General features: G+C 33.3%; 4 protein-coding genes across 7 annotated transcripts; 2 read left to right on the plus strand and 2 right to left on the minus strand.

Annotated features, from left to right (window-relative positions):
• Window positions 1–756: 756 nt before the first annotated feature.
• LOC106180940 (cytosol aminopeptidase) lies at window positions 757–6944 on the minus strand. Its single transcript, XM_087001597.1, has 14 exons — window positions 6785–6944; window positions 6407–6522; window positions 6029–6189; window positions 5707–5775; window positions 5007–5121; window positions 4510–4668; window positions 3944–4099; window positions 3420–3544; window positions 2829–2917; window positions 2564–2666; window positions 2259–2338; window positions 1579–1725; window positions 1213–1306; window positions 757–1010 (listed from the first exon to the last, which is right to left on the minus strand). The coding sequence occupies exons 1-14, from the start codon at window positions 6911–6913 to the stop codon at window positions 961–963; spliced, it is 1593 nt and encodes a 530-aa protein (XP_086857723.1). The 5' UTR covers window positions 6914–6944; the 3' UTR covers window positions 757–960.
• On the plus strand, window positions 6751–12855 carry LOC106180941 (palmitoyltransferase ZDHHC16). Of its 4 annotated transcripts, none has more exons than XM_013565120.2 (10): window positions 6751–6895; window positions 7452–7699; window positions 8083–8274; window positions 8716–8827; window positions 9078–9217; window positions 9514–9576; window positions 10288–10353; window positions 10518–10739; window positions 11017–11087; window positions 11358–12855. In XM_013565120.2, the coding sequence occupies exons 2-10, from the start codon at window positions 7505–7507 to the stop codon at window positions 11464–11466; spliced, it is 1170 nt and encodes a 389-aa protein (XP_013420574.2). In that variant the 5' UTR covers window positions 6751–6895; window positions 7452–7504; the 3' UTR covers window positions 11467–12855. The 4 variants fall into 4 exon arrangements, with proteins under 4 accessions (XP_013420574.2, XP_086857724.1, XP_013420573.2 ...); XM_087001598.1 differs by lacking the exon at window positions 6751–6895 and adding an exon at window positions 7019–7272; XM_013565119.3 differs by lacking the exon at window positions 6751–6895 and adding an exon at window positions 7020–7205.
• Window position 12856: 1 nt separating this feature from the next.
• On the minus strand, window positions 12857–14441 carry LOC106180942 (mediator of RNA polymerase II transcription subunit 28). The gene is made up of 4 exons (XM_013565122.2): window positions 14352–14441; window positions 14124–14190; window positions 13837–13949; window positions 12857–13454 (listed from the first exon to the last, which is right to left on the minus strand). The coding sequence occupies exons 1-4, from the start codon at window positions 14424–14426 to the stop codon at window positions 13185–13187; spliced, it is 525 nt and encodes a 174-aa protein (XP_013420576.2). The 5' UTR covers window positions 14427–14441; the 3' UTR covers window positions 12857–13184.
• A 187-nt stretch (window positions 14442–14628) lies between these two features.
• On the plus strand, window positions 14629–20669 carry LOC106180920 (transmembrane protein 127). Its single transcript, XM_013565093.2, has 3 exons — window positions 14629–15182; window positions 15565–15735; window positions 16246–20669. The coding sequence occupies exons 1-3, from the start codon at window positions 14819–14821 to the stop codon at window positions 16575–16577; spliced, it is 867 nt and encodes a 288-aa protein (XP_013420547.1). The 5' UTR covers window positions 14629–14818; the 3' UTR covers window positions 16578–20669.
• The last annotated feature ends 2556 nt before the right edge of the window (window positions 20670–23225 follow it).

Below are 23225 nucleotides of genomic sequence, written 5' to 3' on the forward strand. Positions count from 1 at the left end.
AGTAATGAACGAATTTTGATCAAATTTTCAGGATAGTCACAAATTGGCCAAGGAAGAAATGAATAGATTTTGGTGATGCTCCACTCATCAGTTAATTAATTAATCAGTTAATTGAGTAATTGATTAAGTAGTTAATAGGTTTATTAGGTACAGATTTTGATGAATTTTTCAGGATAGCTCAGAAATGGGCCAAGGGATAAATGATTAGATTTGGCAATGATCCATTAATACATTAAGTAATGGTAATTAATTGTCAATTGTTTGTCTCGGCAGAGGTTAGAATTCCCTCTTTGAGTGCTTTTCTAGTTCATCTTAGTTTTCACAGTTTACTTGACCACTGAATCTTGCACTAACATAAATGAAATGTTTTAGAAACTAGTGTACAGAAGTTATAACTTATAAAAATTCATAAAAGCTACTTAATTTAAAATGGGGTTTCCAGTGGCAAAAGGTCTTGTTAAGACTTATAAATGGGATGGGAGGTGGACGATTTTTAATTTCCAAATTTTGTAATAAACTATGATATGATGAAGATTTATTAAGGAATTTTAGACAGATTGTGTAATAAAAGTTCCAGCAGTTACAGGCATCATTCCCAACTTTGTCCAAGACCTTGTCACAAACAGTGATATGATAATTTATTTGTTTAATCATTTTTTTCACAGTTTGTATAATAAGAGTTCCAGCAGTAATAGGCATCTTACAATTATCTTGACCTTTAATCTTTTTGAATAATAATGTCTATAAGAATGCAAACACTTTTCCATAAAATGTTTATTCCTTTTATGGGCATATAATTTTTCACTTCGTTAAAAGTTTTCAAAACTGCACCAGTAAGCATGCAGTACAGGTTTATGTTATTATCATAATTCTTTCAGAGTAGAGTCACGTGCATATCGTGCGCATTGATAATTTTCCACCTCCATTTCACTAGACACTGCCTCTCTTTCGGGTTAGGGTTCATATTTTAAAGTTCCTCAAAAACTCAATTATGGTTCTGGTCGGACGGCCTGTAAGATAATCAAACTTAATGAACAACAATTATCGACAAAATCTTATCCAACTGACAATATCTCTGACTCCCAGAATTAAGTGGGATTAGTATTGTTCTTCACTATTTATATGTGTGTTTTAATCTGCATTCTACACTAAAATATAGATTTGTATATTCAAAATGGTACAACAAACTAGCTTTCTGCATCTAAAGCATACCTGCCATCCCTTTATTCAAATATGATATCTCTGATTTGTTTTTCATGACTCCAGCTATATCTAGGTGGGCCCAGTGTTCATTTTTAACAAACTCCTGAAAACAAGTTTATGAAATAAATTTAATGCAGCACAAAGTGAATCTTCATAAAATGATTTAATTCTTATATAAAGTTAGCAAATCAAAAATTAAACAGGCCTAAGTGATATCATTTTACAACATTCCAATACATTTTTTAAATTAGACTCATTGACATGGTATATAATCATTACCTTTTTATTTCTTTGCTACAGCAATGAACAATGTGAATACAATTTTGTGGGTTTATGTTGGGAAGTATGTGTATAGTGCAAGTTGTTTTGACCTACCTTCAAAAATGCTGCTGCTGTACAAGCCCCAGCAGATCTGCCACCAGATATATTATTCAGATCGGCAAGCTGTGATTCTGTGATCTGTTTAGTATAGCAATCCCATAGTGGCATCCTCCATACACGATCACCAGTCCTACTGCCAGCCTGAAATATAATAAAAAAAATTAGTGATTTCCCAAGTTTAATTGTAATTGATAAAACAAAGAGATATTACACTCAATCTTTGTAGCTACTGAGTCCTGTTTCACAAAAGAACTTTAGATCCAAATTTGTTCTCAACTTTTAAGCTTAAAGTGTGGTCTAATTCATTTTAGTGCTTTTGTCCACTAAAATAGCTACTAAAACATTACCTATTTCCCTTTTCTGTTAAAACTACCGACTATTTCATTTTATTAGACTTATTTTATTAGACTATCTTGGATCAAACTACACTGAAATTATGGTCTAAAATTTTACACACATTTTCCTTTTAGGATTGTATTGTATTCTAGAATATATCAGGTAATGAAAAATCAGAATATTAATCTAGGAGGAGATCTGATTGAAAATTTGTGTTTCAATATAGAAGGGCTTGTAATTATAAAAACTTTCACAAATAAACATTGTGAAAAGTTTATGCTGTGCAACAAGAAAATAAAAGGTTCTTATTCAATTCCAAAAAATAAAAAGTACAATACCTTTTCTAAGCTAGACCACAGAACTGAGGACTTTGTAAAGACGGCAGCAGCTCCAGCACCTAACGCAACATCTATTGCTCCTAAAAATTATTCAACAATCGATTTTTGTTTCATTTCAGAAGCATTCTAGTTAGTCTTTGATTCCAAATATATATGTTAACTAACACAGAAGGGAAAAAATACTGAGATGTATTTGTAACACAATTTAAAATATTTAAAAATTTGTTACACATTTCAATTACAACTTTTACTGATATTAAAGAGTAAAAAAAAAATTTCTTAAGTTATAAAAAATGCAATCTTACCTGTTAGTGTTGCCATGTCTAGAATTGCCTTTGGCTGAAAAGTCTCAGCATAACACAAGGCATCCGCCAAAATAAGTCTGCCTTCAGCATCTGTATTGTCAACCTTAAGGAAAATAAAAAAAAACTTGCATTTTGAGGCTCTACATTATGTGAAATGGTGTAAAACTTTAGAGCTTTCACTACCAGTAGGAATTGCTCTAGAATGAGCGAATACTTCCCTAATTTTGAGAACATTTTCATAATGCTGTATTTACATTAACAGTACCTGTATTGTTTTTCCATTCATTGCTGTGACCACATCACCTGGTTTAACAGCAGTTCCAGAGGGCATGTTTTCACACAGTGGCATAAACCCTATTTACAAAAATATGTTTGAAATATAAAACATAACAGTTATCAGAATTCCAAATAAATAAAATGATAAATAAGTACTTAGTAATGAACCTTGAGAACAACATATTTGTTTTTGTGAGTCAAATTAACAATCCAGTTCCAATCACTAAGTTACCAGTAAAGTGGAACAAGATGGGTCTACTGCTTTTTCTCAAATCGTTAATCATTCATCACATGGAACATCATAAAACGCGTGCCAACAATTGCCTTAATTTTTAGTCTCATCAGGTGTTACACTAGGAGTAGTAAGAGCCCTCTAACAATTTAAGACTGTGATAGCCAAGTGCTTGCAATGCATTCAATTTTCACTGCTTGTGTTTAGAGATCGAACTTATCTTTGTATAAGTTTTTAGTAATTCCAACTAAGTGAGTAATATTAACTCAATTATTAAAACATGTTGTGGCACCATATGTTTTTCTATCTTCATGACAAGTCATTTATTCTTGAAAATTTACTACAAACCTTTAATATTTATAGGTAATCTCAATTTGGCAGCAGCGTAGATGGCCCCAAGTGTACAAGCAGCACCCCCCATATCAGCCCTCATTTCATCCATGCTTGCCGATGGCTTAATGGAGATTCCCCCACTAAAGGAAATAAAATTTGGGTGCAAATAAATATTATGATATATCTGTTCAGTTAAAATATTTTTCATGTCCAACTGTTATTTGACTTTGAAACTAATTTAAGATTAAGATAGTATTCTTTCTCTCAACCTGTCTTATCTACTGCATTTAAGAACATTTCCTAAATAAAAATAAAAATATAGGAATTACCTTTCTTAACATCTCCAGGCACATGATAACAATTGTAAGGCTTGCACTCAATGCCAAGTTACCTATCATTGCTATTATCATGTTTATCATTTATTTTATTCATCTTTTTCAAATTTTCTGAATTTGTAAAATCTTGATCACAACAATTACGCTAGCCTGACTTAATAACTCTATTTTGAAAATATAAAAAGAAAACATCTCGTCTTCTACCTATCAAATGTGACGCCTTTCCCAACTATTGCAACTGGTAGATCTTCCTTCCCTGCTCCTTGGTAACTAACCTCCAGGAACACTAATGGTTCTTGTGAGCCTTTTGATACACAAAGGAATGCACCCATGTTCTGGTCCTCAGCCCACTTTTGGTCCCTAGTGAGATTAAATAAAGAAAAAATGTGTAAAATATTAAGTTTAAAGATGGTTATGGATTTTAAAATGTTTGAAAAGTTAACAACTTAATATAAGGCATTTGATTTCTCATTATATTACTAAAACAAGTTCAAAGCACTGAAAATCAAAATGCTTAATAAATATGAAACTAGAAAAGTAATAGAGAATGCAGACCTCTGCTAAAAAAGTTCTATTTTCATAAAGAATTAATCAATCAATGGGTGAACACTCAAATCTAATCAATCTTAGGTAAGCCCATTTCTGGACTTTCCTATAACTTGAATCAAAATCTATCCATAACGTCTTTAAGTTAGGCTGTGGACTAACAAACCAACAAAGGCAAAAAAACAGAACCTCCTTGTCAGAGGTTATAATGAAATACACAATACCTCACGATGATCTCTGTATTCCCTAGGTTTTGCAATTTTTCTTGTGCAATACTGGCAAAAATTCTTGGAGTCAACTTGTTCGATGGCATTTCCATGAGTTTTCTGGCTAAATTTTGTCCCTCTGCCTGCACTTGCCCTTGTTTCCAGGAAGATTTTGCACTGAAAAGACAGAAGTGTTTTTAGACCAGAGGCATTGCAAACTTAAAAGTGAAAATAACAATTTCAAATGAATTTTGTTAGACACAAAGGACTCATAATTTTAAACACACCAGAATGTTCCATCATATAAGCCTAGTTTCAGTTGAAGCTCCTATAGACAAACAGACAGTGATAAATATAGTCTTAAGTTGCCACAGACAGGAGACAGTTGATACTGCAGATAGTCACTGCCTCCAGCAAAGTTACGAGTCTCCAACAGTAGGTAAAATGGTGGAAATTATTCTATTATAAAAAGGTGGGTCACAAAGGACTCTGAAGTATATTACATAATAATATACCTTGCATTGCTTTTATCTGTCAAGTAACATGTTAATTCCATAGGCAATTTTCTTTTGTCCTTGGCCTTGAGTTCATCATACGAATACATTTTTAAGTAGCTCCCTTCAGCTGCAGCTGAAATCAGAGAAAGTGAAACCATTTAAAAATGAAAAAAAATGTATACATGGTATTATAACATGGCAGTGTTGCAAGTGTAAAACAAAATAGTAAATAATTCATTTTCACAATTACTAACTCAGTAATTACATTTAGTTTTTTCCTAAAATTCAATTGAAATGGATTTAAATCTAGACCATACAACACAAACAATATTTCATCATGTTCATGATGTAAATTGGCCTGCACAATTCAGGACTACCCAACTACCAGACTTGGCACTGAATGATCCCATGTTCACCGGTAGATCGGACCACTCTACCCGTTTTCAAGGTGTGCTTCTGTATGCGCTCGAAGTATCAGACATGACACCATGCTTGTCTGGTAAGCGATGTCACAGAGATGATTCTCAGCAGGGTTGGAAAGTAGTGCATCTTATCTCAAAATTTGTTCTGGGTATGATACTGTGAAATGTGTACAGACGCACACCTTGAAAACAGGTAGTGTGGTCCGATCTACCAGTGAATATGGGATCATTCAGTGCCGAGCCTGGTAGTTGGGTAGTCCTGCAGTTTAACATATCAAATCCAGTGTAAAATCTACCTTCAGCATCTCCACAGGGGTCAACTTCAACTTCCTTGACATCCAAAGATTGCAGTTTTGATATTCCAGCTGTAAAGTAACTCTTTAATATGAAAAGAAATTTATCCAATTTAAAAAACTAACTTTAAAATGCAATATAATTGTTTTGAAGTTTGCCATACATAGGTAGCTTGATCTGACTTGATTTTTTAATCAATTAACTCTCTACTCTCTTATAAGATCTTATAACTTCTCTCTCTCTCTTATAACTTAGCTATAACAGTGCAGAAAAAAAACTATCTTGAATAGATATAAAAAAATAGAATTATCATGAACTATTTACCTGCAACAGCTTTTCTTACATTCTCTTTTCTAGAGTCCAATACTTCCAGACTATCATATGAAGTATCTTTTTTCCCTAGACAGACCAGAGCCACAGCGTCATATTCTTTATCTAGACCCATCAGGACTCTGCAACCTCCAGCTTTGAAACTGTTTGGTGCACTAATTAAAAGAATAGAGATCAATTAAATGGAATCATATTATAGTGGTAATAAAAACACTCTATTAATATCTCCTCAGCTTAAATGATAAAACACTAATTCAAATATTTAAGGTGGATAATTTCAAGATCTTCTCTTTCTTAGAAATATTATTATACAAGTATGTCTTGTATTATTTTTACAAATTCTGGATATCTTTACATTTGGCACTTTCCTACATTTTAAGTTTAGCCTCAAGCTCTCCACCAAATTTTTCATTGAAGACTGTAGAAGCAATTGTAAATTCTGGATCTGCATCTTTTTCTTTGTACACTCCAAGAATGACAGCTTTACTCTGAAAATAATATAAAGTAAAAACGACAATTTAGCTATATTAGTAGCATAAGCGGACATAATCAGTAAGCAATGCTGGGCATAAAAGTCAAAGTTTCTGCAGTACAAAGAAAATAAGGCAACAATTTTTTTCAACGATCACTTGACATTTTCTGTTTGGGATTTCTGGAGTAGGGTGTGTCAGTATAATCTCGTTCTCTTGCAATTCCAACTTGATGTCTGAGCAGTTTTATTTCTCAGACAACAATATACACCACGCTCACCTTGACCGGTGTTGTGTGGATGCTTCTGTGAGATAGATATCTGCAAAACTTTACTCCACGCCGGTGAACTATAGAGGCTGACATCTTGAAAGGCCGCTCACAGCATAGAAAGTAAATGAGTCTATTCATTGCTTGTTTATTGATATTCTGAAGAACATAATTAAATAACGCAATTTTAGTAGCTAGAAAATAGGAATGTATAGAAAAAACAAGAAACGTTTATCTAAGTTGAACCAAAAATAGAGAAATTATTTACATCCTAAGGAGCATATACCATTCCCATTTTCTTTTCAGTATTTTGCTCTCCTTTGCAACATCTATTTGACAAACATTTTTTTATGGCCATGCTTAGCCTACCTTCGTGTGGATCACGCCGACAGATTTAATAATGGTCATCATTTTCATATCACAGACAGGGCAGGTAACAAGCAACATCAGAAAGGACATTGTACATGAAAGTGAAAGAATGTGCATGTGCAGTGAATTAGGTGAACTGGCTTCGGCACAGCAAATCGCACCCAACTGGCTATAGTTAACCTCCTGAACTCCCAGTATTTGTGCATGAATAATTGCATAGTATTAGTAAAAGTAAATTTTATAAATCTTTGTCAAAGGGTAGGGTTAAGTACAACAAAACAACTTTTTTACCACTTATATCTCATTACAGTGATACAAGGAAGAAACTGGAATAGTTGACCATTGCAACAGGAATCGGGAGAAATGCCAAGATTTCACTGCAGAATTGGTCTACTTCTGCAAAATGTGAAGGATTATATGAACAAACAATGGAGATTGCTTATAATTACATATAGAACTCTTTTCTATAACTCATTTACGTCATGGGGCATAGCACTGGACACTGCCATGGAGCCTCTGTTTTGGCTTGTAGAAAGACTAGCAAAACACTTAGGACCAGTATGTATACATTGTTAGCTTTTTAATAAACAAATAGCTCTTTTAAATCATTATTTTGTATAAAAAAATAAAAGCATTTTCCAATTGCATGATTAATGCAAGATATGTTTGTTATATAAACCTATGCGAGGTGCAGTGGTACTATATAGTACTATAGTATATAAATTAAGGGTCTGTTAAGAGCTCTAGATCGAGTGTATTAGTATAATGTCATTCACTTGATTTTTAAGGTAGAAAAATAATTAAACTTTACTTAGATCAATTTTAGTTATAATGCCTGATTTGTATGTTTTTCATTTAAAAGTACTGTATCATTGAAAAAGAATAGCATATAGAAGTCATTCTTCTGAAATTAAATGATTGTGTTCTGTATTTCCTTTCAGATATTTGTATGTCTAGTCACGATTCTCACTTCATCTGTGGTGCTGATTTTTTACATCTATATATTGCCTCATGTTCATCACACTAGTACTGGCTGGACTGTTTTCCATCTTATCTTTGGACATTGGCTGCTGGTCAATATAGTGTTCCATTATGTAATGGGTGTGTGCACTCCACCTGGGTCTCCACCAGAGGTATGTCAGGGACAATTAGGGACATATTGGATAATGTGTATAATTCTGGAAATGTGATTGTCATCCTAAGCATTAGTAAATTAACATGTATTCCTAGTGAATTTTGAATTCATGAGTAAGCCCTGATCACATAGAGAATGTTGATAGAAATTAGTTTAGACATGTTGCAGACAGCCATAATTGTACTGTAGATGGTACGTATAGTTTTTTTTTTTTTTTTTTTTTTTGTGTAATACAACATTAATTAAGATTTAAATTCATTTTGTCAAAGATGTTATATATATTTGTCATTTTTTGAAAGTACTAGTAAGTAATCTAGTCCTTGACCTTGAAACAGATGTATATTGAAATGTTCTGATAAAATTTTTTTTGTAATGATATCATGATTCCTATTTTTATTAAATAAAAGATATTTATACTTGTTGTCTTTATTAATTTCAGAAAGTCACAGAAGTTGTGTCAATATGCAAAAAGTGCATTAGTCCCAAGCCTCCAAGGACTCACCATTGTAGTGTGTGCAATAAATGTGTGCTCAAAATGGACCACCATTGTCGTATCCTTTTATAGGTACATGTATTTAGAAAAAACAATAAGCATGAATGAGTATGGGCTGCATGTGTGTGTGTGTGTGTGTGCATGCATGCATGCTTGTGCGAACAATCTTGTCTTAAAGAAAACCATTTATTATATAATGATCAGGTCAATTGGATATTGGTTTTGGACTGTATAAAGTCATTTTTTATTGCTCTTTTTAATAGTCTGTTTAATAGAAGTTGCTTTTAAGCTCCTTAATTCTATAACAGCATGGCTGAACAATTGTGTCGGCCACTATAACCACCGTTACTTTTTCATGTTTATGGTTTACATGTGGATAGGGGTGGTGTATGTTTGTGCCTCTGTTTTTGAACTCTTCAAACAAGAATTCTTTGGTGTTAATAGGAAGGCAAGTAATGATCATGATCTCAGGTTTTAATAAGATTTTGACTTTTAAAAAATCCATTAGTATGTGGGAAAACCCATTATTTTTCCTTTTTTATGTGATCCTTTGAGAGGGTCTGTCATAGTATTTGTTTACTAGCACATTTAATTTATTATTTTAATTTCAGTATTTTATGATTATATTTTAATGATTTTTTTCTATTTTTTTATTAATAAAGTTCTGATGTGCACAGACTGAAAGAAATTTATCTTATGGTATGGAGTAAAAGTGATCTGAAACTTATAACTTTCTTCATTTAGGGTTTCAGTTTAGTTTTTCCAACACTTATGGCTCCATTTGCTGTGTCAAGTGATCTCTATTCTGTAAGTACTCAGTATATTGTTGGCTGCAGCAAGCTGGTAAAGCATGAGCTGAGATCTGAATTGTTTATGTCATTTATGTGTTTTCAATTTTCAAATGTGAATTCAATTTCAATATAGAACAGAAGTATCATAGCTATATTTGTGTATGTCTGTGACAATGCTGTCTGTGCATTTGGTAACTTTGCTGAAAATGATTTTATCTAAAAAAAAACATAACGAAAGCATCTTCTCTTAAATGTAACTGTTATTAGCTCATTTGTGCACGTTTGACACAATATTCTGTAGGGAAGTGTTAGAGGTGATATTTTTTCTGCACTGAGAGCTGGGGTAATTTTTTTAAACTCACTTTTTTCTCCTGCTTTTAAGAGTGTTATACATGCTTCTTGCTATTTTTCTCATTTGCCGCATCATAAATAATGAGAAAGTGATTCATTAATGGGAAGCTTAACTCATCTTTATTGTGACAGTATGCATTAGATTAGTTGAAAAATATATTTCTTATGTCATTTTCTATAACAGTGCTTCTTACTATTTTTCTTAATCATATCTTTTGCATCACAACAAAAATGGCAAAATGTCGTAATTCTTCAATGGAAAGCTTCAATCATAACAGTTGTATTTTGGAAATGCATGAATCTTACAGCATCTGGAAAATAAATTGACTTAAAAATTATAACATCCTGCTGATGGGCTTCCTTTTTATCTATGTAGTTCAAACAAGAAGCCATTGGCGTGTGCTATGATTGGAGCTGGGAAGATGAGATGCAAATGTGTTGGGTGAGAAATGCCTACAGAAAGCTGAGATATTTAGTTGAATTTTCTCTAATTTTAGTTGTGTTTTAACAGTGCATTTTGTTTACTCTTCACAAATTGCAACAAAAAAATAAGTGCCTTTCCAAGCTTATCTCAATTCTATGAAGAATATAGTTACTTTTTTTCAGGCCAATGAGACAATATCAGACATGGAGCATTTACAATCCCTGGAACAAAACTTTGGAATATACCATTTCTGTGTAATTTATGAGTTTTTACTGTGTAGTGGAGTTATCATAGCCTTGGGACTGTTAATGCTGTGGCATGCATTGCTTATTACCAGAGCAGAGACGAGCATTGAAGTGCACCTGAACAAGAGAGATAAAAAGAGGATGAAAAGTCAGGGATTGGTACGTTCCTTATATATCTAGACCTGTAATATCTTTAGGGGTTAGTCTTTTGGTATTGAGTGAAATACAATAAAATTTAAAGTCACGTTTTAAATAATGGAGGGGAGGTTTTTACTCTTGATAGATCCATGTACAGTTACAAAGTTTCTACAGCCAATAATGAAATACTGTTGTTCCAGGGATTTGGGATTAAGATTTATAATCAGACTGCATGGAACAGTGTATTTATAGTCTCTAGTCTGTTCCTTTGAATTTGATAACATGATATTGTTTTTAGGTGTTTAAGAATCCATATAACTTTGGTCGTCTACAAAATTGGAAGCATTTCTGGGGCCTAAGAGATGGAAGGTAAGATTTACATGTATAGTTATATAAAAGAATCAGCCCATAATTATTTTTTATGCAATTTCTTTTCTGGGTAGATATTTAATGGTTCTTCACTAATTATGTTATATATATATATTATTTTTTTTTATTATTGTTTATATCTTATGCCTATACTGCTGTATTTCTAATGCTCATTCATGTAAAAAAATGTTAGTCTGTTATTGATCTATACTTCTCATTAAGCTGGCATTTATTCCTCTGTCTGGTCTCATTTTTGGTGGTATATTTCAGATCTTTTATTCGACATGTATTGTTTCCATCAAGACACAAACCTATAGGAAATGGAATCACATGGGAAACGGCAACATATAAAATAGAAAAAGAGTTACACGATATCTGATATTAAAATCATTAGTAACTTTTAATGAAGTAGATTTAGCATTATTTTGAGATAAATGTGATGGATCACAAAAGAAGCAAATGTGGAGGAGCACAACTTCCCAGATTGAATTTTTATGTCAAGTGTAATAAGATGACCTTAGATTTTATCTTTTCTTTTAAAGGAACTGCTTGTTAGAATTTTGCGTAGAAAAGATGGCATTTCCAAGGGACTAATTATGACCAGTGTGACCCATTTTAAACTTATTTTAGAAATAACAGTATAGTATATTAAATGTATGTCTTTCAGACCATTCTTTCTTCACTTCAGATAAAATGCAATTTTTGAGCAGTATTTATCTAAAAAGAATAGTAATTTTCACCTACTCATTAGTTATTGTTAAACCTGCTCCTGCTATTGGATTTTTCATTTTAGGCCTTTTTAATCAAAGAGCTCATTCTCAACGAATTAAGCCAGGCTTTACAAAGCCGGTGACCTAAAAATGGCCGACGTACATGAAAGAAAAACCGCCTAATCTTTTAATAGTCTCTCCGCCTCTCACACGCCTCCCCACATGTCGTCCCTGCGGGGTACAGTAATTAAATCTCGGCTCCGAACATTAATATTTCCGTGAATATCTCTGGTGATATTATCTCCGTAGATAGTCGATTCATTGCTGCTCTACGGGCCAAATTATTCCTTTTTCGTCTCTGTTTTCAAAGATAATAGAACAGAAGAGTTTTTTTCCTTCGATTGCCTTCAGCCGGCATTCTTTCTTCACCACGAGTTTAACTGATGAGCATGCGCACTTAATATTTCTCAGGTAGCTTCCACATGGCGAACGGAGACGCGATTTAATTACTGTACCCCACAGGGACGACGTGTGGGGAGGCGGAGAGACTATTAAAAGATTAGGCGGTTTTTCTTTCATGTACGTCCTCCATTTTTAGGTCACCGGCTTTGTAAAGCCTGGCTTAATTCGTTGAGAATGCGCTCAAATACTTTTAGTTCTAATTGTTCACCATAATGACTGTTTAAATGGCCACATCTGTTAATTGGGATTTTTATAATTTTCAAGGTCTGAATGGGGAAACAAAAGTACCTTTATAGAATGTGCAGACAGTAATTTTTACTTTTCAGCATTTTCAAATGAAAAAAAATATACTTTTAAGAATGAAGTTACGTGCCTCAAGAACAGATCATAGGGTGTTAAAAGGAAAATCTAATATCTAGACAGCAAAATTATGAAAAGGAAATACATTATTATTTGAAGTATTACCATGGCATCAATTTTTTTAAATCTCAGTTCATATAGATATTTTGTATTCTAATACTTTATTCCAAATGTGTAATGTATTATTACACTATGTATGCAAAAATCATTTTAAATAAAACAATTTCATGAGACCAGTTCAGTTTTTTGATCTTTTTATTTTGACCAACTTTTTCTATAATTTTCTCTTTAACATGATTTTGTAAAATGTTTCCCATACAAATATCATTTGTATACTAAATGTCACTGCTGCTTTTTGTTTGTGTCAGTATTACTTCATTACTTAATGACTTGTATTCCACTTTGTCAGCCAATCAGGCTAGAAAGATATCTGACCTTGATATTTCATTTTCAAGTCTAGTGAGGCTGAAGCAACAAACTTCATGGTAGCTCAACCACTTAATATTTTCTAATAGTCACTTCCTTACTGAAAGCAAAATATAATCCATAAAAATACCCACAGATGCTACCTAATATTGGACATAGTTTGTTCGAGATAAGCCAAAGGTCCATGAGGATACATCTGTCCTTGTGATTGCTGCCCTCCTGGGGTCTGAGAAGCAGCAGGAGTGGAAGGCTGGTGGGGCTGTTGTTGTTGTTGCTGGCCCGCTGGCATTGATGTCTGTGCCCCTGAAATTCCATCTCTCAACATGCTCTGCCACTGAAGAAGTTTTTCATAATGTTTTTGTATAAGTTGTTCTTTGCGTATAAGTTCTTTTTTCAGATCTTGGGTTTCCTGAAGAAGACAAAAGGCAATAAATTATACAAACAGAACAAAAAAGAAAGTGTTTCAAAAAAGTATGCATTGTTTTTTCTTTTTTTAAGTAAGATACGAAGTTTCCTCATAACCTCATATAATACATCTACTATTCATCTTCTCAAAAGTAAATAATAATATCTAGAAAAAATATCAGAAACTAACATTATATTATATTATATGATTAATCAGTGACAAGATATTTAATGTTTTAGTAATCCACATGTTCTCTTTGGCCATGTACACAAATTAAATAACTTAAAAAAGAAAATCCAGTACCATTTCGAAAATCCATCAGAAATTAATCAGAATATCAATTTTAACTGAAATTTCCGTGTAACTTCACATCATTTGCTCTTACCTCCATGATGATTTGTTCTGGTTTGTGAACCGAAAGCAGCATTCTTTTCTGAATAAACCATGCTTCATTCTGCTTTGCAACATCTAAAAACTTTTGAATAGACAGCTCCACTCCTTCAAAATACAAAGAGGGCGGTGACACACAATGCAGATCATGTTGCTTGTGGTTTTGGATGAAACCGGTGTAATATTAAATTTAAAACAAATAAATTGTAGATCACATGTATTAAAAATTTTAACAGCAACACTGAACTTTAAACGAAATAAAGAAAATGGAAAAGATGTTACCTGTTTTAGTTTCGTCTGAATCAACGCCATTAAAATGATCTTGATTTAGTATTGAAGAAAAGCATGTCTGCAAAATATGATCAAATGGTAAGCTATGTGAAAGTAATTACAGTATCTTTTAAGACGATTTTAATTGATATATTTAAATTCTTATTTACTATGTCAGTCAACCCATCGTCAATTATAGGCGAAATTTTACTCTTTTCAAGCGAAGATCAACTTTTATACCTGAAATGCAGCTTCAAACTCGTCGATAAGATTCTCCCCGCCAGAAGCCATGACAGAAAAAGACTCAGTACGCATGCGTAGTAACTATCATGAATCCAATGTATTATGTACTTGTAAATATCATTTATCAATTTCATTCAGTTTTCAAAGTTTATGAATTAATATGATTCGTTTCAAATAAATATATCAATTAAAATGCTTTTTGATCATAAAAAGAATGAGAAAACATTACATGATAGAGAAATGAATCCGCTAATCAATTATTGAAACTGCTCTGGGCTATTGATAGTTATGTAGTTCCTGGTTGTTGTAAACAGAGGTGGAGTGTTCAACCTACAATTGCATTTAATTTTCGTTCTGCGAAATTGTTTGTCATGGCTTAAACGACTTGTCCTATGGGTGCATGTAAACTTCAGGAATCAGGAGAATAACATTTCACATTTGGAAATCACTACTGTAATAGGAAAATGCCGCGAGACCGCGAGGGGTCCAGCTCAGGTTCGAGTCGTAGACACGGACACAGGCGTCATTCCAGTCACAGACACAGGCGGCGATTTCGTTTAAAAAACCGTGAAAGAAACTTTGCAGCTGCAGTTTGTAGTATGGTGGCTATTGTAACATTATGTACAGCTTTAGCAGAACCAGCCTGGTTCTATTCAAAAGGAGGAGGGTGTCGATACAAAAGGTTTTCTACAATGCTAAATATGACATTAGGTGTCAGTAATTTCTTTTACCTTGGACACTTCGAAAAGTACGATCAGCCTGCACCGAACGACGAAACCAAACTTGTAACACATTACATATTATATTATGGTGCAGATCCGACAGAAAGTGAGTTATAAATTAGTAAATCAATATCTCTCTCTCTCTCTCTCTCTCTCTCTCTCTCTCTCTCTCTCTCTCTCTCTCTCTCTCTCTCTCTCTCTCTCTCTCTCTCTCTTCGCTGAATAAGTTATTTTGGCACATGCAAAGTATCCCAACATCTAATATTTATAAATAATTTAAAGGCACTCGGTAGTTACATGCCAAAATTAATATTCCTGGTGAAAAAATCAATTTTCTCCTACTCATAAGTCTTTGCTGGGCCCGTCCCTGCACTTGGATTAGATGTTTTATTCCGTTTTCATATTGATAATTTACTGTGAAGCATTAATATAGATACATTTGAATAAGCAATGGTTTAATATATCTTTCTTTCCTTTTTTATTTTCAGCTTTGGTTGATTGTGTAACAGAAAAAGGAGCTCTTGTTATGCAGTGTATAATTGGTCTTGTATTTGCTGCGATCATATTTAGTGGAGCTGGCTTCGCATTAGATTTATATGGGCCAGCACAAAGGTTATTGAAACAGATTAGAAGACATGCAGTGTGGAACATACTAGCAGGTTTGTATAAAAAAATTCTCTAACTCTTTAAACAAATTATATAACTCTGACACAGTTGTTTTTGTTACATGCACCTCTGTTTGTTTTACATTGGTTTTGTTTTAAACTGGCCTTGAATATTGGAATTGCTTATCATCAATCAATAGATATATAACAATTGCTAGATATTTCAAGGAACTATGTTATTGCTATGTGAAGAAATGAGATTTTATTTGTGAAGTGTCCCATGATCTGAAAGTTATCAGACTACTGTAGCAAGGAAGTCTATTGACTGTTTACTGCAGACAGTCCATAGTTAATTAGTCTGCCTGCAAACATTATATGGCAACTTTGGTAGGTGTGAAACATTTGGCAGCTGCCTCCCCTCCTTATTTGCTATAATTTATAACCATTCATCTGTATTAAAACCTTTTATTTTTTCACTTTGATCTGAAAACTTCTGTAGGAAAATCATTTTCAGCATTGTTTAAGTTTCTTGTTAATACATTCTCTTTTCTTTATATTTTTCAGTGCTTGTATGCGTCACTGTGAATGGCTTTTGCTTCTGGGAAGCACAGTTGATAAAAGATTTACAAGAGAAGACCAAGCATCATGCAGGCAGCAAGGTGGAAGTGCATTTTGATGTCAGTTTCTATTTGGTCACTGCAGCGGGTGCTGTGTCAGTCATAGCAGTGGCGTGTAACTTGCTGCAGAGATACCCGCCAATCCATGACTCCCGTCGTAGTAGTGATAGACACAGATTAATGGAAGACTTTGATGGGATGGAGGTTATCCCTCCCTTGGGTGCTGAGCTTATTCCTCCAGTGACAAATGTACCCCCTCCTCCACCTTATGCTCCATGAGGTCTGATTTAAAATGCCATTAGTGGAGGCTTGTGTGTGTTTTAGAGCCTGTTTTTTAAAAAATTCATGGAGACTTTAGATGGTACATTACTTATTTGGTGTTTTATAACTGAAAAAGTGAAAGTGTTGCTGAACATTTATTTTTAGTCTAGTCTGGTCATGCTTAAGTGTTTTTTTTTTTTTTTTTTCTGTTGAAGAGAACTGTAAAGTTGCAACTATTTATTATATTTTCCATGCTGTATGTCAGCTACTTGTTGTATAATGAGTTTTATTTAAACAGATATAGAATTGGATGCCCTTTTATTATATTTCTAACAGTTATTTATAGAGATAGCTTTGGCATTCTGCTTATTATCAAGATCAGACAAATAATTAGATTTTTTCTTATTACATCTGATTTTTAAACACCAAATTATGTATCTGAAGCAATAACAAATGAGGTCATAATAATGAAACATATATGCAGGACAAAGCGTTTCTGTTAAATGCATTTTTATTGACGAAATTAGTTTTAAAGAAACTTTTATTATTATTATTATTATTATTCATGTTACTACAGGACTGTACTTGATCCAGTCTCGTAAAAGAATTAAAAGCCCACAATGAGTAATATACCTAATATGACAAAAAATTCCTCTTAATTTTATGTCCTTACATTTGAGTGAAAAGTGTGTAGGATTTAAACATGAGTTTTGTAAATTACTACTTGTTGAACCCACTTTATTTATGCCATGAACTTCATGTTCCCCCCACCCCCCCACCCCCCCACCCCCAATTTTTTTTTCTTATTGTTGTTTTTATGCTCTAAAATTGTTTACATTGACTATACCGTGGGTTTGGCACTTCCCCAAGTAGGATGAATTTTTTTTTTTTTTTTTAAGACCAATGTGCAACAAAGTTCGTTGTGAAACTGACCTGTTTGAAATTTGATGGCATCAGGATATGAAACGCTGATCTTTATTATTATTTTTATGTACAGACACAGATGTGTCTGTACATATTGCCATCACCTGCGTCTGTCGTCGCCGATGGCGATGGCGATGGCGATGGCGATGGCGATGGCGATGCCGATGCCGGCGCCGTGCACTTTCCTTGTAAACACGATAAGTGGAGGGCAGTTTTACTTTTTGGCTTTATATTTACAGAGCTGATGAATATTCATAAAACGCAGGTCAAGTTCGAAAATCAGCATGATCGGGCCATTATTGTAGAAGTTATGCTGTTTTTTCACTTTTCAGCATATTTTTCACATTTCCTCAGATTCAATTCTTAGGCATGTTAACAGTCTCATTATTAAACTAATAAGATACGTAAAAGTGTTTGTTTGACATTTCCTGCATCTTTACAACATTGTTAGTTGATTTTGTAAAAATGATGGTAAACTTTTTATCGTGTATTGTGTAATAAAGTTTCAAAAATGGAAATAAACTCATATCATTGCAGTTTGTCAGATTGAATTATTCACTATGTTCAGAATCTCAGAATGGAAGAAATTGGACATTTAACACTGCTCTGTTGATATTTTTCCCATCTCATCAATTTTCTTAGTTGATAATATAAAAATGGCAGTAAACTGTTAATTTTGTTTTATGTTAAAAATTGTTAAAAATGGAAAAAAAAAACATTTCAGAACAGTGCTGTCTTGTTTACATTTTGGCATTTTCAAGTTGTGACTTTGAAGTTCCATGGGCCTGAAGACCTTTGCTAGTCACATTTTCTGAATATCCATGATACTAATATTTTATTATTAAAAATTGATGGTCATCATGCTGTTAAACATTATGTAATATTGCATCAAAATTTGAAAAAAACCTATTTTGGGCACTGCTCCCATGATGACCATTTAAGAAAAACCATGTCACTTACTGTTCTCAAACAGTACAGTAAATATATATAGATGTGTCTGTACATATTGCCATCACCTGCGTCTGTCGTCGCCGTCGCCGTCGGCGCCGTGCACTTTCCTTGTAAACACGATAAGTGGAAGGCAGTTTTACTTTTTGGCTTTATATTTACAGAGCTGATGAATATTCATAAAATGCAGGTCAAGTTCGAAAATCAGCATGATCGGGCCATTATTGTAGAAGTTATGCTGTTTTTTCACTTTTCAGCATATATGCAACACTGTAAACACATTTCAACGAAAACCAATAGGCCTGTTGTCATGAAACTCACAGGAAAAATTGATCTTACTAAAACGCAGGTCAAGTTCGAAAATTGGCATGATCGGGCCACTATTTTAGTAGTTATGCTTTTTTTTCTTTTTTCAGCATATATGCAACACTGTAAACACAATATAAGAAAAACAGATAGGCCAATTGTCATTAAACTCACAGGAGTGGTCAATCCTGCTAAAACGCAAGTCAAGTTCAAAAATCAGCATAATCAGGCCATTATTTTAGAAGTTATGCTGTTTTTTACATTTCCTTAGATTCAATTCTTAGGCATGTTAACAGTTTCATTATTTAATTAATAAGATATGTAAAAGTGTTTTTTTGACATTTCCTGCATCTTTACTACATTGTTAGTTGATTTTGTAAAAATGATGTTAAACTTGTTATTGTGTATTGTGTAATAAAGTTTCAAAAATGGAAATAAACTCATATCATTGCAGTTTGTCAGATTGAATCATTCACTATGTTCAGAATCTCAGAATGGAGGAAATTGGACATTTGACACTATTCTATTGATATTTTTCCCATCTCATCAATTTTCTTAGTTGATCATATAAAAATGGCAGGTAACTGTTAATTTTGTTTTATGTTAAAAATTGTTAAAAATGGAAATAAACCCATTTCAGAACAGTGCTGTCTTGTTTACATTTTGGCATTTTCAAGTTCTTGCTTTGAAGTTCCATGGGCCTAAAGACCTTTGCTAGTCACATTTTCTGAATATCCATGATACTAATATTTTATTATTAAAAATTGATGGTCATTATGCTGTTAAACATTATGTAATATTGCATCAAAATTTGAAAAAAACCTATTTTGGGCACTGCTCCCATGATGACCATTTAAGAAAAACCATGTCACTTACTGTTCTCAAACAGTACAGTAAATATGTACAGATGTGTCTGTACATATTGCCATCACCTGCGTCTGTCGTCCCCGTCATCGCTGTTGCCGGCACCTTGCACTTTCCTTGTAAACACGATAAGTGGAAGGCAGTTTTACTTTTTGGCTTTATATTTACAGAGCTGATGAATATTCATAAAATGCAGGTCAAGTTCGAAAATCAGCATGATCGGGCCATTATTGTAGAAGTTATGCTTTTTTCTTTCACTTTTCAACATATATGCAACATTGTAAACACATTTCAAGGAAAACCGATAGGCCTGTTGTCGTGAAACTCTCAGGAGTAATCGATCTTACTAAAACGGAGGTCAAGTTCGAAAATTGGCATGCAGCCTGAGTTGGAAAAGCAGTCTAATTGGCTTCTTTTTCTGGAAGTTATACATTTTCAAAGTGTGAACTTGAACTCTCATGGGCCTGAAGCCTTATGCTTGTTACACATTTTACTTTCATTGGTATTACCTGTTGAGCATAATTAAAATTTGATGTTGAATTTACAGTTTAACATAATGTACTTTTGCATCAGAATAAACAGTAGCCTATTTTGTGCATAGTTATTTCCTGCTTTTTGTCTGTACATTTGACAGCTTTGCTGCCTTGTTTAAATTATTATTTATTCATTTATTGTAAAATCGTATATTGTTTTTGTTATGTACACCATCCACCAATCTGAGGATTGTTTTAATAACCCAGTGCTTGCTGCCTGGATACTGTAAAACATTACTGTACATTTATTTGTGGGATTGTAAAAAAAAGTCATGCATTCGTACTCTTCCCTGTACCACTTTTATCTGGCTATTGAATATAATGGATACTTTTTATTTACAAGTATTGAGTTGCCCATTTTAGCTTGCATTTAGTGTTGATGTAAATAAGGATGATCCATTTTCAGATAAAGTTTAGCTTTGGATTGTATCAAATTTGAATTTTAGGGGTGAATGTCAATATGTCTTTGTTTATGAAGAAACTGCATATTTTATACTGTGATCAACGAAAAAATATAAATAAAATTCCTAACAGAGCAAGGACTTGCAATTTATTATGCAAGAATCTAGTGTTTGTGGGTGCCACTAAAATGCCAAGTTAACATTTCACATGTTTGTGCCCTACTGAATTTAGCACAGGCTCCTATGGCAGGGCTACTCTCTGACCACACTGGCCCCTACTAGTCTGTTACAAAATAGCTGAAAAGTTTCTTCCACACTTTTGTGATATAAGAAGATGCCTATATATGGGCTATGGTACAGTTTTTTTATTATGTACAGACACAGATGTGTCTGTACATATTGCCATCACCTGCGTCTGTCGTCGCCGATGCCGATGCCGATGCCGATGCCGATGGCGATGCCGATGCCGATGCCGTCGCCGTGCACTTTCCTTGTAAACACGATAAGTGGAAGGCAGTTTTACTTTTTGGCTTTATATTTACAGAGCTGATGAATATTCATAAAACGCAGGTCAAGTTCGAAAATCAGCATGATCGGGCCATTATTGTAGAAGTTATGCTGTTTTTTCACTTTTCAGCATATTTTTCACATTTCCTCAGATTCAATTCTTAGGCATGTTAACAGTCTCATTATTAAACTAATAAGATACGTAAAAGTTTTTGTTTGACATTTCCTGCATCTTTACAACATTGTTAGTTGATTTTGTAAAAATGATGGTAAACTTGTTATCGTGTATTGTGTAATAAAGTGTCAAAAATGGAAATAAACTCATATCATTGCAGTTTGTCAGATTCAATCATTCACTATGTTCAGAATCTCAGAATGGAAGAAATTGGACATTTAACACTGCTTTATTGATATTTTTCCCATCTCATCAATTTTCTTAGTTGATCATATAAAAATGGCAGTAAACTGTTAATTTTGTTTTATGTTAAAAATTGTTAAAAATGGAAAAAAAACATTTCAGAACAGTGCTGTCTTGTTTACATTTTGGCATTTTCAAGTTGTGACTTAGAGGTTCCATGGGCCTGAAGACCTTTGCTAGTCACATTTTCTGAATATCCATGATACTAATATTTTATTATTAAAAATTGATGGTCATTATGCTGTTAAACATTATGTAATATTGCATCAAAATTTGAAAAAAACCTATTTTGGGCACTGCTCCCATGATGACCATTTAAGAAAAACCATGTCACTTACTGTTCTCAAACAGTACAGTAAATATATATATAGATGTGTCTGTACATATTGCCATCACCTGCGTCTGTCGTCGCCGTCATCGGCGTCGCCGGTGCCGTGCATTTTCATTGTAAACACGATAAGTGGAAGGCAGTTTTACTTTTGGGCTTTATATTTACAGAGCTGATGAATATTCATAAAACGCAGGTCAAGTTCAAAAATCAGCATGATCGGGCCATTATTGTAGAAGTTATGCTTTTTTTTTCACTTTTCAGCATATATGCAACACTGTAAACACATTCCAAGGAAAACCGATAGGCCTGTTGTCATGAAACTCACAGGAGTAATCTATCTTACTAAAACGCAGCTCAAGTTCGAAAATCAGCATGATCGGGCCACTATTTTAGTAGTTATGCTGTTTTTTCATTTTTCAGCATATATGCAACACTGTAAACACAATATAAGAAAAACAGATAGGCCAATTGTCATTAAACTCACAGGAGTGGTCAATCTTACTAAAACGCAGGTTGAGTTCGAAAATCAGCATAATCGGGCCATTATTTTAGAAGTTATGCTGTTTTTTCACATTTCCTCAGATTAAATTCTTAGGCATGTTAACAGTCTTATTGTTTTACTAATAAGATACATAAAAGTGTTTGTTTGACATTTCCTGCATCTTTACAACATTGTAAGTTGATTATGTAAAAATGATGGTAAACTTGTTATCGTGTATTGTGTAATAAAGTGTCAAAAATGGAAATAAACTCATATCATTGCAGTTTGTCAGATTCAATCATTCACTATGTTCAGAATCTCAGAATGGAGGAAATTGGACATTTAACACTATTCTATTGATATTTTTCCCATCTCATCAATTTTCTTAGTTGATCATATAAAAATTGCAGTAAACTGTTTATTTTGTTTTATGTTAAAAAATTGTTAAAAATGAAAAAAAAAAAATTTCAGAACAGTGCTGTCTTTGTTTACATTTTGGCATTTTCAAGTTGTGACTTTGAAGTTCCATGGGCCTGAAGACCTTTGCTAGTCACATTTTCTGAATATCCATGATACTAATATTTTATTATTAAAATTGATGGTCATTATGCTGTTAAACATTATGTAATATTGCATCAAAATTAAAAAAAAAACTATTTTGGGCACTGCTCCCATGATGACCATTTAAGAAAAACCATGTCACTTACTGTTCTCAAACTTACAGGAAAGAAACATGGGACTAAAATACAGCTTCAGTAGGCAATGCAGTCTGTTTGGTAATTCTTACTGCCAGTTAAACGGTTTCACATATTGGCATTTTCAAAGTGTGACTTTGAAGTTCCACGGTCTTGTTTATTATTGCATCAAAATTGGCAAAATGACCTCTTTTGCATCCTTTTTTCTGTTATTTTGTCTGTACATTTGACAGCTTTGCTGCCTTGTCTTTTGTGTAA

Source organism: Lingula anatina, chromosome 1 (genome assembly GCF_051362555.1).
Source record: "Lingula anatina isolate TDL-2025a chromosome 1, LinAna3.0, whole genome shotgun sequence".
NCBI classification, from domain to species: domain Eukaryota; kingdom Metazoa; phylum Brachiopoda; class Lingulata; order Lingulida; family Lingulidae; genus Lingula; species Lingula anatina.